Source organism: Polypterus senegalus, chromosome 11 (assembly GCF_016835505.1).
Source record: "Polypterus senegalus isolate Bchr_013 chromosome 11, ASM1683550v1, whole genome shotgun sequence".
NCBI lineage: Eukaryota > Metazoa > Chordata > Cladistia > Polypteriformes > Polypteridae > Polypterus > Polypterus senegalus.
The window spans coordinates 145,445,647-145,461,639 of record NC_053164.1 but is presented as its reverse complement, the minus strand read 5'-3'; the positions used below and the strand labels follow the sequence as shown (position 1 = coordinate 145,461,639).

At 37.8% G+C, this 15,993-nt stretch overlaps 1 protein-coding gene across 2 annotated transcripts in view; it reads right to left on the bottom strand.

Moving 5' to 3' along the window:
- Positions 1-9,176, bottom strand: part of aebp2 (AE binding protein 2) — a 93,517-nt gene extending 84,341 nt beyond the window's left edge. For both annotated transcript variants that reach the window (XM_039769761.1, XM_039769762.1), the window contains exon 1: positions 8,590-9,176. In XM_039769761.1, the coding sequence (XP_039625695.1) occupies positions 8,590-9,167 (578 nt within the window). In that variant the 5' untranslated portion in view covers positions 9,168-9,176. The remainder of the gene's footprint in view (positions 1-8,589) is intronic.
- Positions 9,177-15,993: the final 6,817 nt, after the last annotated feature.

The following is a 15,993-nucleotide window of genomic DNA, read 5'->3' as shown; positions in this document are numbered from 1 at the left end:
ACCTACCTGGAAAGGGGTCTCTCTTTGAACTGCCTTTCCCAAGGTTTCTTCCATTTTTCCCTACAAGGTTTTTTGGGAGTTTTTCCTTGTCTTCTTAGAGAGTCAAGGCTGGGGGGCTGTCAAGAGGTAGGGCCTATTAAAGCCCATTGCGGCACTTCCTGCGTGATTTTGGGCTATACAAAAATAAACTGTATTGTATTATTTAACTTTAAAACTGCAATTGAGCCGACTTTCAGGCACAGAATTTATCTCCAACACCATTATTTTCTCACTAAGCCACATCACTGACATTGCACACTTGGCCCTAGAAAAACAAAAACTATTTTATTTAAACAAAACAAAGAAAATATGCAACAAAAGTACAGGGAGCTTTTTACTCTACAATGCTAGGGTGAGCAAGAATGGTGAAGCGCCTAGTAGGATACTAGCAGCTCACCAAACTTGCGAGCATCACACCAAGTTTCTTGATTACATCTCTCATTTTTTCTCTACATACATAGCCAAAAGCCCATAATTTCTGCAGTTTCCAACACAAATCTAAAAAATGAGGTTACTAATAAAATCATGTAAATGCCTGAAGTCTGTATTAGGATTAAATGTGTTATAATTTTGCTGAATCTGTAAAGGGAGCAAAGAATACCGTTTAGTTTAATCTTGTATGTTATATGCTCTGTATAAACTTGCCAAATCAGGCTGCTCAGCACAATTGCTCTATATTACACAACCTGTTTTTTTTTTTTAAATAAAGCTACACTTCTTATAATTTGTTTCTTAATTTTGATGTGTATTTTTTTTACTTGCTAGCAGAATTTTAAGATGCCATTAATAAATATTTTTCACAAATAAAAAAAAATCTATAATGAGGAGGGAATACTTGAAGATTATTATCTACAATCTACAATGTAGTACATTACATTTAGAAAAGTAACTCTTTTTGTGAAACAAGAATACACTCTGAATGCTATGACTTATATAAAATATAGATGGGCATCGACTTTATGTCTTTTGCACCCAAGGACTGGAAAGGAAGATAGGGAAGTAGAGAGCTGGTGGAGGAGGTATGGTGTGGAGACTAAAGTAATGAATGTGTTTAATGCGCTTTAAATAACCATCAGCAATTTTGTATGGGTTTCATATATACATTACAGCCATGCATGTGAAATGCCCCGATTATAATTTCTCTTTGACTATATCATGTTCCAAGCACAAAAAATCCTGTTTTTGTGAAGGAGTATCTGTGCAGGAGTCATAGTGTTGCTTGCAATGCACTGTGAAGCAAAAACAACATTAAGGACACATACAAAGGCATGTTAAATGCATATGAACATGTAGCATGACTCAGAACATTTAACCTATGTTTGAAAATATTCAGATATTTAGTTATGCATAATACTAGTATTCAAACTCTAATTCTGGTATAATTCGACAGGTCTACAATACAAGGTACAAAAATACAAATTACTGAACAAAGCAATGACAATAAACAATAATAGTGGAAAATAAAAACAAATATGCAGATATTTTAAAAAATGTAATCAGTGTGTATCACAAATAAGAACCACACAACAGCTACAGAAAGGTCAGTAAAACTGAATCAGTAATGCAAACAATTTGGTTGTGCAGCTGTTTGTACAAGGAACTCTCTTTAACAGGTTTAGGAGATTACTTTCTGTGAAGTAACAGTTGTGAGTCTGCTTTTATCATACTGAATACTATATTACAATCATCACCTCATTTTACTGATCTTCATGAACAGACAATTTTCACAGAATCATTCAGTGACATGTTTCATTTAATAACTATAGGTAATCTCATCATAATTTACAGGTAATCCAACCTGATACTAATATTTTGTCAGCAAACTTGAAGACAGAGTTTATGTTATCCTTGGCAACACAACTATGAATAAACAATATAAACAGCAACAGGTTGACCACAAATGTCTGGAATGCTTCAGTGCTGAAAGTGAGACAGTTAGAAATATATTCCCACAAGCTTGATATTCTGAGCTCTTACAGGCAGGAGGATCTATAGCCAGTTGCACAAATAGGTGTTTAAGTTCAAGTATAATGAGCTTTGCTACTACGTTGAGGGTGCTAATGTTGTTGATTGTAACACTAATGCCAATAAACAGCATTTCATGTGATGTACCTTTTGTTAAACTGAATTAGTTCTTCGTTTTTGGAAACACTCAGCTGCACTTATCCATAAAACAAATTAATCTATCTCTGCTCTGTTGTCAACTAACTGCTTTAGTGCAGAATGCAAGTGATTTAGGAAAAGTTTAGAAAACAAATACTGACAGCTGCTAATCTGAATGTCTTCAACTTATAAAAGATTTAGGTCATATATCAAACATTATGCAAGTTTTAGTAGTCACATTTCTACACAATTACAAAGCTTCTCCACTTTAGACATACTGCAAAATGAAAATGGTTTCTTGGATATACTAGATCTACTATATAATATCAGTTGCATTCATTAGATTTATGTAATGTTCTGCTACCCAGTTAATGTTCAACATCTATTCAGTGCCTATCCTGCTAGCATGGGGTGCAAAACAGAAAACAACCATGGATAAAGCATTGGCACATCACAGGAAACCCTTATAGTTGCAATCACTTTAAAACAGGACTTATTTTGCATTACCAATTAAAATTACTCTCCAAGATGGTCTGGAAGGTGAATCAACCTAGATTACACAGATATTTTAATTTTATTTCTCCAAAATTTGTACAGGCAATAGTTTATTTTTTCCTTCCATGTTTCTTCTGCTCAAATTAGAGGTGTGGAATCAAAAAAATATACCACACTGAGTAAAACATATACACTGGATGAACATGCAAACTACACAGGCAGTGTATTGGAACAGGACTTAAACCCAGAACCCTGAAATTTAGAAATGTTCACCACTGAGCCTCCAAGATGCCCTATTACCTCACAGTTAATTAATTTTATTAATAACACAGCTATAAAATATGTACAATATTTTACTTCAATACTTAGTTCCCTAAATTGAGATCCTTTTAAGTTTAGTGTAAATTTTACAGTCCTCACTGTGCTAGTCCCAGCCCACAACCCAAAGCCTGAACTTGACAGAATACACTACAACTTCAAGACACAAGTCCAAACATCCCAAAATTAATAAAATAAATACAGCAAGCAGAGGCTTTAGTTATACATCATTAAGACTTAAGAATGGTATAATGGTGCCTATTCAGTCTCAGCATTTTAATTATAACAAAAGACAAATGCTTTTACAACAGTATAATCCTGATAGAGCTGCTGGTAAGACTGTTAATACAACTTTTAAAAAGTGTATTTTTTATAAACTCTTAAGATTGACTGCGGCTAAACAGATCCTATTCTCTTCATTATCCTGCTGCTGTGCAGTGGAGTTTACTTTTTTCCATCTTGACCAAGAAACATCTCTTGCCCGCAGAGTGAATATAAGATAAGAGTAGAAGTAGTGACATAACTCTGTCACATTACACAAAATTTATGGACACTACCCTGCACATCAGATCTCTTGAAATATGTGTAGACAAGGCTTTTATTTTAATTTCCTCTCTTGGTGCCTAACATATATTTATGTTACCATTTCACTACTATTAAGTGTTTTAAAATATTCATTTGAAAGAGTGACAAACAGGAGGAAATGTATGTATGTATATTTTTAATGAAATATTGCTATTATCAGTTTTACTGTATATTTGCAAAAACATACAATGATATTAGCTTGTAAATTAATATAAAGAAACAAACTTGAATAAGTTTTTACCGATTAATTTTCTGCATTCATTTAGATTCTCAAAAATATGTTAGGAAATAAAAAAAAGCAAATATATTGTATAGCATCTTTCCACAGGGTACACATCACAAAACAAAACTTAAGGATTTGGCAACCAAAGCCTTCAAGCATTTACAGAACAAGTAAGCACTTTGGAAACATAAAACTTCATTTAAAAAAAGAGAGAAACAAATCTCAGGTACCATAGAAGCAGTGGTGAATAACTATTTGAAAGTATACCTTCCAATAAATGTCAACACATATCAAAACATGTCATTATAATTCAAACAAACAAACCTTGGGCAATTTGCTTTACAAAAACCACCCATATTCTGCAGTACTATATTCCCCACGAGTGTGAGGAGCAGGAACCATTCCTGGAAACATTTTTATTACAAAAGAACGTGATATAAAGGTTTCAGTTCTTGCAGAGTAAATGGTTAATATATAATATAGTACTAGCTGGAAGAACCTTCTTAAGATAAAAAGACAGGCAATCATGCACAGTCTGCAAGCAATCATTACTGTTGTTCTCTCTAAATCAGACTGCACACTATACATTTGATATCTTACAGCTTTAACAGTAGTCAGAAGACCTATGAAAAGCTTATACTAAAGACAAAATGCAGTAAATTTAATCCAAATACTATACTAAATTAACATATGTAAAAATGGAATTGCATCGCTCTATAAACATATCAGTAGGGCAGTAAAATTGGGTTGGGCAGAATAGTTTGCTCTCCATTTCCTCTCAATCATCAACTAACATGACACCTTCTATACAAACTACAGTTGTACATGACTTCCTATCATTCTCCGTCCCCCAGTTTTCTTTATTGTGTAAAGTATCCCGTATATAGATTTATACAGTAGCGTTTACAGCACAGAAGAGAACTGTAACCAGACCAATAATAAAATTACATGGGGAATACAGGCTGAAATAAAAAGATATTACAATAAAATAAAATTAGAAATGTAACAAAGATCCTTTGAAATATTAGTTTTCTAAGAAGTGATGGCACTTCACAATTTGATAAAGTTGCATTTTAAAGAATGTTAAAAACCAAAAGCAAAAAAGGAGGATATTTGATCCCTTACAGAAAAGAAAACAGACATTTACTTAGTACTGTGTACTGTTTAAACACTTCTCATCCTATACTCAAAAATTATCTATGGCTGACTTTACTTGAAAAATATTCCATGCTCAAAGAAGGTGCAATATCCATGATGATGATTATACGTGAGCAATTAAATATTCCCAAAATTCTCCATATTACCATACTGTCAATATCAGGGAGCTACTATATATCTAAGCTGATTGTTAATACCTAAGATAAGCAAAAGTTACATATTCCTAGGACTGAACATAATAAACCTTTGCTGCAGACACTAGTATATGAATGTAAATGTGTGTGGAGTAATAATATGTATTACACTACATTCGCCATTTTATCCACATTTGAATTACATGCCATTTAATCAAGTCACATTTTTATACAGTATAAATATGAAGACTGATAGACTTCCAATTGCTGCATATCTGCTAAATACAATGTAGCCAATGTGCTTCTATTCAAAAGATTAGATGTTAATGGAGTTCGTATGAATCATTCTGAGTAGAATAAATGACAAGTGAAAAGGGCATTTTCCATGACATACTGGGGGAAAAACACAAGCATGCAAGATGTAGGAGTTTATAATAAATTCCCACACCTGGCGTAACTGATGAAAATCATTCCAGCCTGATTTGCAAATAGATAAACTATTTTATAAAAGATTTTATTTCTAGATCGTAATACAAAAATGAAGAAGATTGCTTATTCACGATTACTTTACACAACATGTTGAATATGTCCAGTTTAAAACTAATCATTTGAAAATGTCAACGTTATGTACATGCATTCTTTATCAGACCAACTAAAACAATTTCTGGCATGTAACCTGACATGGAATTATTTTGGGTACAGGAAGACATGCAGGTTAGGTGGATTTGTGATTCTAAAATTGTCCCTAGTGTGTGAGTGGGAGTGTGTGGGTCATGCGGTGGGTTTTATTAACCCAGGATTGGTTCCTGCCTTGCGCCCTGTGTTGGCTGGGATTGGCTCCAGCAGACCCCCGTGACGCTGTGTTTGGATTCAACGGGTTGGAAAATGGATGGATGGATGGATGGAAGTGGGGAAAAAGGCCACACCACCAATAGCCACAAACATGAGAACCAGGCAAGAGATTTGAACCTAACTAGCTCCATGAGCCAGCAATACTAAAAACTGTATGTATTTTTTTAAAAGCCTCTTATACTTGGCATGCTGAATATAAACATTTAATTAAATCAACCTATTTCAAAACACAAAAAAAATGTATATTCAAATAAACTCCGTTATAGCCAAAATGATTAATGCATGTATTGGTTTGTTCAACAGTACTGACAGCTCTCATTCCTAACCTTCAAACATATGATTGCACTTAAACCATGGTATTGTTAGTTGTTTTATAAAATGGAAAAACATTCAAGGTGATAGTTACGAAAAACAAACTCAAATATGTACAAAATATTGGACCAGAAAAACATGATAACAGGTTGATTTCTGGTCCAATAGGAGCAACTGGTGAACAGACATAAACACTCAAAAATTTAACCATTCTAGACTTTACCAAACCATAAATCATTTAAAACTGTTCACTAAAATGTATAAATATGGACATAACTTTAAATTCTTAAAAAAAAAAAGATAACAAAATTTCCAAACTGTGATAATTCAAACTACTAAAGATTTGTATAAAATGTATGTTTACTTATTACCCTATTTTTTCCTTAACACAGAGAAGCATTGTAACTAAATAGTTGGTATTATCAAATATGAGAAAACACAACAGTCCTGAGACATTTATTTATCCTGGCTGGATATCAACTGCCCAAACACAGAACAGTGATAATACAAGCATCAAATGATTTAAGAATTATATTCACTTTGAATCATTATACAAACTATATACAGTATGTATATTTTTAAACCATACATTGATATTATTTAGTTTAGAACAGATTATAAACCATAATATATTATCTACGGACCTTTTTTGAAGGAATGCAACTATAAAATTTCTATTAGAACAATGTAAGCACAAAGTAAACCATAAGAGTGTTTCTGTTTTAGTCATTACTTTTACAAAGATTAAAGCTTAAAATATTTACATCTTAATGAGTAATAAACATGTAATCTTAATTCAGGACTGAAGACAACATGGATAAAGTCTATAAAGTTAATTAAAAAAAGATAGTGATTTCAGTGTTTTGAAGTATAATTTTAAACACAAATAAAAAGTAGTGTTGCCAGCTTTATGATATACTCTACAGGAGTTATTTACAGAAATACATGTATCACAATCCACATTATGAACAGCATCTCAAACTAATTGGTATTTATTACAAACAAAAGATGTAGAAATGTCTACTTCTGTATATACTGTATATTTCAAGATTTTTAAGATTACCATAGATTTAGTAACTTGAGGTTTTATTATCATTTTTCATTTAACTATAATTTGTTTGAAGTTGTGTGTAGACTGGGCTTGTAAGTTGAAGTGTTCTTTATTAGAATAAATGAAAATGAATGCATGCAGATGAAGTTACTTTTTCTGGGTTGCACAGTCTGCTTGGTAACTGAAGATTCTCTTGTCTGCAAGTCAAGTCCAATGCCATGGTCTCAGTATTTTGTATCATATACATAATACACACACAGAGATCACTGTACAGTAGACACGTTGGATTTCAACAGGGTATTAATAAAGGAGGATGAATGAAGGAAATCCTATTGAATGTAATTAAAAGAAATAAATGCGTGTTTTTAAGGACGAACACTGCCGAAAAACAACAATTATTGAACAAAATAACTGTCAGATCATTCGGTGAAATGTAAAGCGGCTTAAATCAAGTATTGACATGTTCTCATCGAAAGGTTTCATTTGAATATTTTCAGTAGATGGATTTTAAAGATGGAAAGATTTGTGAGCAACTTTGTAATGTTCAGGGTAGGGCAGAATCCTATTACAAACAGGTCCTAAACAACGGGTATTTAAAATAAGGATGGACCTGTTATCACTGGAAATTTTAATTCTATTAAGTGCGAACAGTTTATTGGGATTTTAGAAAGTGATGGAATGCGGAATACGATTGTCATATTGGCCAAGGAATAATCAAAAATTGATTAAGATAGAAGTATTAAACAAGTAGCAATTTCACTGAATCATAAACTGTAAATCTGCAAAGCTACTATGGGACAAAATAAAACCTTAACAACAGGAAAACCCCTCATAATATATGAAACAAAAATATAGAACTTGCTTCTTTCCCTATTGCTGCGGTACGTAGACCACTCGCCACATACAATACAAAAAATGATTATATACACACGAAAATACATCATAGTCACGTTAGTACCTACTACTAACTTCCAATTTCTACACTGCGACTATCATCAAGGAATCATGTTAGCGACTGTGAAATACGATCAGATCTTAGGTCAGTACACACTACAAAGTAGAGGAAAGTACAACTTCTGCCGCACATTATTTAAGATCGTTTTTCTTGGAGCACATGGTGAAGATTTAATTGACTTACTTGTGGCAAATGTGTTTTCATCAAAACAGTTGCTTTAGCACACTTTTAGCATTTAAAGTTAACACTTCTATCTATCCTCGCAAGGGCCTGGAAGAAGGGGCTGCAGAGGGCATAAGCATCCTCCGATCCTGACAAAATATTCAAATACCCCCATCCACCATCGCCCCCATATTACACTGACCTGTCCTCGGAGTCCATGCGGCTCAGTGGTTCTCCATCCGATGAACTCATTTCCATGCTGGCTCTACGCTGGCCGCCACCTTCTGATACACCTCTGCCACCACAACTACTGCTACCACCACCCGCACCACCACCGCCACAGCCTCCTCCTCCTGCTCCTCCTCCTCCGCCGTTTTGCTCGCCGTTACTCTCCGGCCGGTCGCGAGTCTGATCCTTGCAGTCACTGGAGTAGGACGATGATGACTCGCTCTCTACCTTGGGGTCACCTTTGCCTACATCGCTCTGGCTACTGTCCGGACTCCTCTGCTCGCAACTCTCCTCTTCGCCACCAGCACTATCGCTGCCCATCTCGTCATCTTCCTCCACTTCGTTGTCGTCTTCATCATCACCATCTTCTTCTTCCTCCTCCTCCTCCTCCTCGTCTTCTTCAACAGCACCCCTTTTACCCTCTGATCCCATCTTCTGTACAGCTGATGGAGGTGGCTGGTCGTTGGTGTTGGTACACCGCACTTGACTACCCTCGCTACTGCTTGCGGGGCTGTCCTTCTCACCACTGCTATCTGAAGAAGCGGCGGCCATATTTTGAAAAAAAAACCCTGTCTCGTCAGAAACGCAGCGACGAAACAGGACGGAGAGAGGGGGTGCATGGAAAGGGGAGGGGAAAGGCTAGTAGCTGATGCCACACGAGCACGCGCTACGAGTAGCACAGAAGGTCAAAATACACGAGTGCCTCTGGCGCTTGCATGCAAAACCCCACGTGACATCGAATAGGCGCCATCTGTCTGTTGTGAGGTAAAGTCGTCGCAGGTGCTCTTTTTCAGTTTGTTACTGGTATTAACCCAAAGAAAAGGAAATTTATGAGCCATGTTTTACACCTACATGCTTTCTTTACTATCATTGAGACCCATTTAAAAAAAATAATTGGTATTACATTACAGAGTGGTTAGCCCGCAGCCCTTCAGAGGGCAAATAAGTAGCCAAAATCAGCCTCATACTTGTGTTTGCCTGACATATCTCCAGATACTGTACTTCGAGTTTCTTAGCACATCCTTGTGAATTAAATATTGATTCTTCCTCTTCTTTCGGCTACTCCCGTTAGGGGTTGCCACAGTGGATCATTTTCTTCCATATCTTTCTGTCCTCTGCATCTTGTTCTGTTACACCCATCACCTACATGTCCTCTCTCACCACATCCATAAACCTTCTCTTATGCTTTCCTCTTTTCCTCTTCCCTGGCGGCTCTATCCTTAGCATCCTTCTCCCAATATTCCCAGCATCTCTCCTCTGCACATGTCCAAACCAACGCAATCTCGCCTCTCTGATTTTGTCTCCCAACCGTACAACCTGAGCTGACCCTCGAATGTACTCATTTCTAATCCTATCCATCCTCGTCACACCCAATGCAAATCTTAGCATCTTAAACTCGGCCACCTCCAGCTCTGTCTCCTGCTCTCTGGTCAGTGCCATCGTCCCGTAGACCTTCCCTTTCTCTCTTGATGATACCCGTCTGTCACAAATCACTTCTGAAATTCTTCTCCACCCATTCCACCCTGCCTGCACTCTCTTTTTCACCTCTCTTCCACAATCGTCATTACTCTGTAGTGTTGATCCCAAGTATTTAAATTCATCCGCCTTTACCAACTCTACTCCCTGCATCCTCACCATTCCACTAACCTCCCTCTCATTTACACACATGTATTCTGTCTTGTCCCTACTGACCTTCATTCATCTCCTCTCTGGAGCATATCTCCGCCTCTACAGGGTCTCCTCAACCTGCTCCTTACTGTTGCTACAGATCACAATGTCATCAGCAAACATCATAGTCCACGGGGACTCCTGTCTAATCTCGTCTGTCAGGGTACAACAAGCACACTCATGCCTTGTCGATTTAGTTTTATCAGTTTAATGAATAAACTCTGTGGTGGGCTGGCGCCCTGCCCAGAGTTTATTTCCTGCCTTGCGCTCTGTGTTGACTGGGATTGGCTTCAGCAGACCCCCGTGACCCTGTAGTTAGGAAATATGCGGGTTGGATAATGGATGCATGGATGAATAAACTGATTAAACTAAATTGACAAGGTATGAGTGTGCTTGTTGTACCCTCCTAAAGGTAGCAGCACAGGAAAAAAAGAAGACAAAACTGGTTGCCATTATGAAAAATGTTTCAGGTACTCTCTCACACAACAACAACTTTGGGGACTTTCAGCCAATGAATTATTTAGCACAAGTGTACCATTTTTTTCTATATATTATTCTATTCTTAAATTATCTCCAGTTTTTAACAAATCTGTCTGTTAAACAGCTTTTCTTTCATTTAAGCTTTATTCAAGGATTTACATGTACTGTAGTTCATTCCGGTTTGGGTCATTGAAAAATTGACATAGCTCGAGCTGAACTAGGGCAGAACAGAAGTGAGACAGTAAATTTAGTTACTGCCTTGCTGGACTCACAAAATATAAATAAAATATCCATTGCAATCCTATTAATAATAGCAATGTTTAATATAATAAGTACAATTGAATTGCACAAGTCAATGGTGGGTTTTAGACTTGCATTATTTTTGTTTTGACCTCTCATATATAGAAAGTAGATCACATGGTTCTTTTAGAATAACTTCTAGGACACCAGAGTTTATACAAGAAATATAGTTTTATTGTGTGAATACATACATTTTTATTTTAATTTGTCTCCAAGGGGTCACTTCCTCGGGTCTCTATAATTGCACTAGTGACATCTGCTTAGAGGTCCACCTCCCCTGGTGTCTCTGGGCCTTCCACTGCAGCTGCCTCATGGGTTTCCACCTTTTTTGTTTTATTACCCGACCCACCCAGAAAGTCTTGCCGTGTCTCTATGGCCTCTATATCTCTCTTATCTGAGATTCAGGAACCCCTAACAACTGTTGGGTCATCTGTCTTTTAGCATCTTGGAGAACGATGACCTATTTATGCCCAAGTCTAATTTCTCCCCTTTTGTTTGGACTTTGGTGAGCTCTGTCTCTCTGTCATGCTGCTTTTTTTCTGGATGTAGTCATCTTGTTCAGCAGGGCACCCATTATGTTTTATTTACATTTTTACTTTTTAATTGATTCATTCAGCTTGTGTCATTTGCGTCCCTAAAGTTTGAAAACAGCTCAACAAGTTTTTTCTGCTGTGGCAGTAAATATCCTCCTTTTGCATATGCAGTACTTTAAGTCATCATTAAATTAATGAACATAAGTTTGGTTGATTAGCATTCATAAATGGCCGTGCATAAGTGATTGTCTGTGTAACTGTTCCAAAGGTTGGACTAGTACCTTTTCCAGGGATGGTTTCTACCTGGTGCCTACTGTGATGCAGCTAGGATAAGTTCTGGTTCCCTGGTATCCTACAATTGATGAATGGATGGAAAATACAGGTAAAATACATACACCAGAACAATCTTAAAGAAAAGACTGCTAAACCTTAAAAACAGAATGGAAAATATAAATGGATATTATTGGAAACACAAGGGCATAGCAAGATAAGGGACACATACAGTACATAATAGGGATCAAGGTACTAGTGGTAATTGTAGTAGTAATAGTAGTAGTATTGTTATGTGTGGCACATCTGCCATGAATTGTACCCTTTTAAGGTGCACAGCACATTTTTCACAGGTTTTACCTCAACTCTGTTAAAATATGACTGCATCTGCAGATTCTATATAACTTATTTTATGTAAGTAACATTAAAATGTAACTAAGTTGGTGTTATATTTAAAACTAGCCGAAGCCATACGGCCGTGTAAGAACAGGAACGGAAAACGGCGAGAAAGGAATTCAGTATAACAAAGGCTTAGGAAACCACCGTCGCAGTACTGTATAACGAAAATAGCTAATAGCGAAACCAATGCCAATGGTCGAGAAAGTACCTTCTTGTAGCAGGATACAAAAAACATAGACATACAGTATATAGATAGACGCCGCATTCACTGTGTTGTCCAGTCGACACGATAAATCAGCGCGTCCGTCATATTGCGAGTGGTAAAAGTGCAATTTAAATTAATACAGGTAGACGTGGAAACCGGGTTTTCTGATGAAAAAACAATAACGTTTTAAACAGTATCGTTTACATACAACAGATTTTGGCGAATCGTTTACATGCAAATATTTATATCCATTTATACACTAATAATGCCTTTATATCCATTTATACACTAATAATGCCAATTATTAAATAATAATAATAATCCATCCATCCATTTTCCAACCCGCTGAATCCGAACACAGGGTCACGGGGGTCTGCTGAAGCCAATTCCTGCCAACACAGAGCACAAGGCAGGAACCAATCCCGGGCAGGGTGCCAACCCAACGCAGGACACACACAAACACACCCACACACCAAGCACACACTAGGGCCAATTTAGAATCACCAATCCACCTAACCTGCATGTCTTTGGACCGTGGGAGGAAACAGGTGCGCCATAATAATAATAATTATTAAATAATTCCTCCCGTATAAGTAACATTTCTAGACTTCGTCCTGTTCTTACGCAACACAGTAGTAAAGTATTGGTTAATGCCCGAGTCACCAGTTCCTTTATCTGGAACATGTTGTAAATCTTTATGCCAGCCAATGTCTCCGTAAGGGTATAAAAGTGGGTAAACCATAGGATTACAATTCATATTGAGCGTGGAAATCTGTCTACAGGAGTTGTCTATGGGACAGATGCAAATGCCCCTTTCGGCAGGCGGTTCGCCATCTTCTCCAACGAAAAATCGCTGCAACATTGGTGTGACATATCGGGGCATTGTAGCGTCGTAAATTCTGCCTAGGGTTTTCCTCGAAAAGCTTTCTTACAGCTGCTGTCGGATTGGACTGAGCCATTTAAGCGTACTGCAGATGCTTGGCGAGAAATGCTGCGTCGGCAGCGTGTAGGCGGGACCGGTTTTGAGGGTGGACGTGGGAGGAGAGTTAAAGTTGGAGGGTGGGGCTCTGTCTTACTTGCCCTCACTGTCGTGCGTGCCCTTAGTGAATTATATATATAGATTATGCGTAACGTATTTGACACCATACACTTTCATTTGATTGTGTCTTTGCCAAAGACCTATTACAGGGAATAAAATCTTGTAAGAGAAAGGCAAAACTGTTGTTATGGTTCTGCCTTTTTCCAGAAACAGTTTCATAAGCTTTATGACCTTATAGTCTCCGAAAGTCTTTCTCCCATGGGGCAACTGTGACCTTTTCCTGAATAAGATAAAATACAGTTGCGTAGAGTGCGACAGGAGCTTCCACCTGCAGCTTAAGTCACTTCAGTACACATGTACTCTGTGAGCATGCCCATGTCGATCAAACACAGGAAGCTCTGCAGTCTACTTGTGACTTTACGCTGTAGGAAGATAAGTAAATAAATCAAGGTAAACAACATTCGATGTGGCTTTTACATAAGTAACATATACATGTTGTTCATATTAAGACCATCACAACATAAACAGAACTTTGCACAATACCTTGGTGAGCTCTGTAAGCCCTATGTTTTGTTGAAGGACATGTGGGAGGCAGACTGACTGGCGGGATGATGCCCGACTTGTTGCTTCATCCAAATGGTGCCATCTTTCGCCTTTACGCCTGGTGCAGCTGCGTTGTTCTTATATATGAGTGGACATTTCTTGCGGGGATGGCTTCTGTTCTATATCTCTGATGTAGAACCCTCATTCTCATCTGAGTTCACCTCTGTTCTAGCACGTGTTTATCTGAAAACAGCAGTGTCAGATCAGGGCAAGCATGAACATGACTGAGAGAATAAAACTGAACAAAAAAAAAAATGCTAACCTTTACAAGTATCATAAATTTACACCGGCTGTTACAGACTCAAATCAAATGTATGTTTTTATTGTACAATAGTAACAATAAGGGCTGCATGGTGGCGCTGCTACCTCGCAGTTAGGAGACCCGAGTTCGCTTCCCGGGTCATCCCTGTGTGGAGTTTGCATGTTCTCCCCGTGTCTGCATGGGTTTCCTCCCACAGTCCAAAGACATGCAGGTTAGGTGCACTGGCAATCCTAAATTGTCCCTAGTGTGTGCTTGGTGTATGTGTGTGTGCGTGCCCTGCGGTGGGCTGGCGCCCTGCCCAGGGTTTGTTTCCTGCCTCGTGCCCTGCATTGGCTGGGATTGGCTCCAGCAGACCCCCATGACCCTGTAGTTAGGATATTGCGGGTTGGATAATTGAAGGATGAATGGATAGTGACAATGAGAACAGCTCTCTACTCAAAATGATAATTATGGAGAGCACCTGGATTTGATCCCATGACCTCTTTATTATGAGTCAGCAGTTCTTACTGCTGTACCACCCAAGCTGTCATGTCAGCAATTGTGTCAGCAATGTACCCTAACCCAATTTCTTTTTTTTTTTTCAGTTATATTCTTGAGTAAAAGCACACTTGTTTTGCTATACGTGTACCTTTTGTGAAAGTGTTTATTTGATATTTAGACTATCATTAGTACTATACCATGGAACAAGTTTCTATTTGCACGTTTTTCGTAAGCTTCAGGAATTCTAGTGTCAAAGAAATTTGCCAGTACCCTTTTGTCATGTCAAGAATGCTAAGATATTTAGCTTTGCCAAGTTGCTTGAGGAGCTCATCCACTCATGGCATCAGATAGGCAATTCTGTCCTGCTTTGGGACCAGGATGATGAGGCTGGACAAGAGACTTAAACCTTCCTTGATCACACCAAGATCTAGCATTGTCCTGATCTCAAGTTCAACCTCAGCTTGCTTTGCCTTCAGGAGGCCATACAGGCATTTTCAGAGGACAACCCCTGGTTCTGTGGTGATGTCATGCACATTCAGAGAAGTTCTTCCAGGTCATTCATTCACTGCTTTTGGGACTGACAAGATGGCTGCTTCAATCTCTTGTATTTGTTTTGCCATCAAATATGTACTAAAAGTAAGGTCTGTTTTATGAGCAAAGTATGAACAAGGGTGCACGGAGTAGGGGTCAGGATACCTGTTCCTCCATTGTTTCAACAAATCGTCGTGGTAGACTTGTTCCATTGGTTGACAGTTCGTCTGTTTTGCCAAATAATCAACCAGCCCCTTCTGCTCCTTAATATCATAGTGACCTTGCCGTGGGCCAGTAACTTAGAGTGGGAATTGGAAATGAAGACCACTCGGTCTCTGGAGTAGAATTTACAGATTGTCGAACAATGATTATAATAGCAAGTCCTGGCTGATTACACATGCTCTATATTCTCCTTTAGAGTAGGTTGGATTTTTTCAGATCTATTGTGTGATATATTCCAGGACACTGATGGAGGGGAGTGCCTTTTCCTTCCTTAGGCCTTCTTTACCAATGGCGACATGCGTAAAGACCCCTTCTAGTTCCTGTGCGTTTTTCTTGGAATTGGCTAGTCTCAGAGGAAAAGCTTTTGGATATTTTGTAGCACAGTC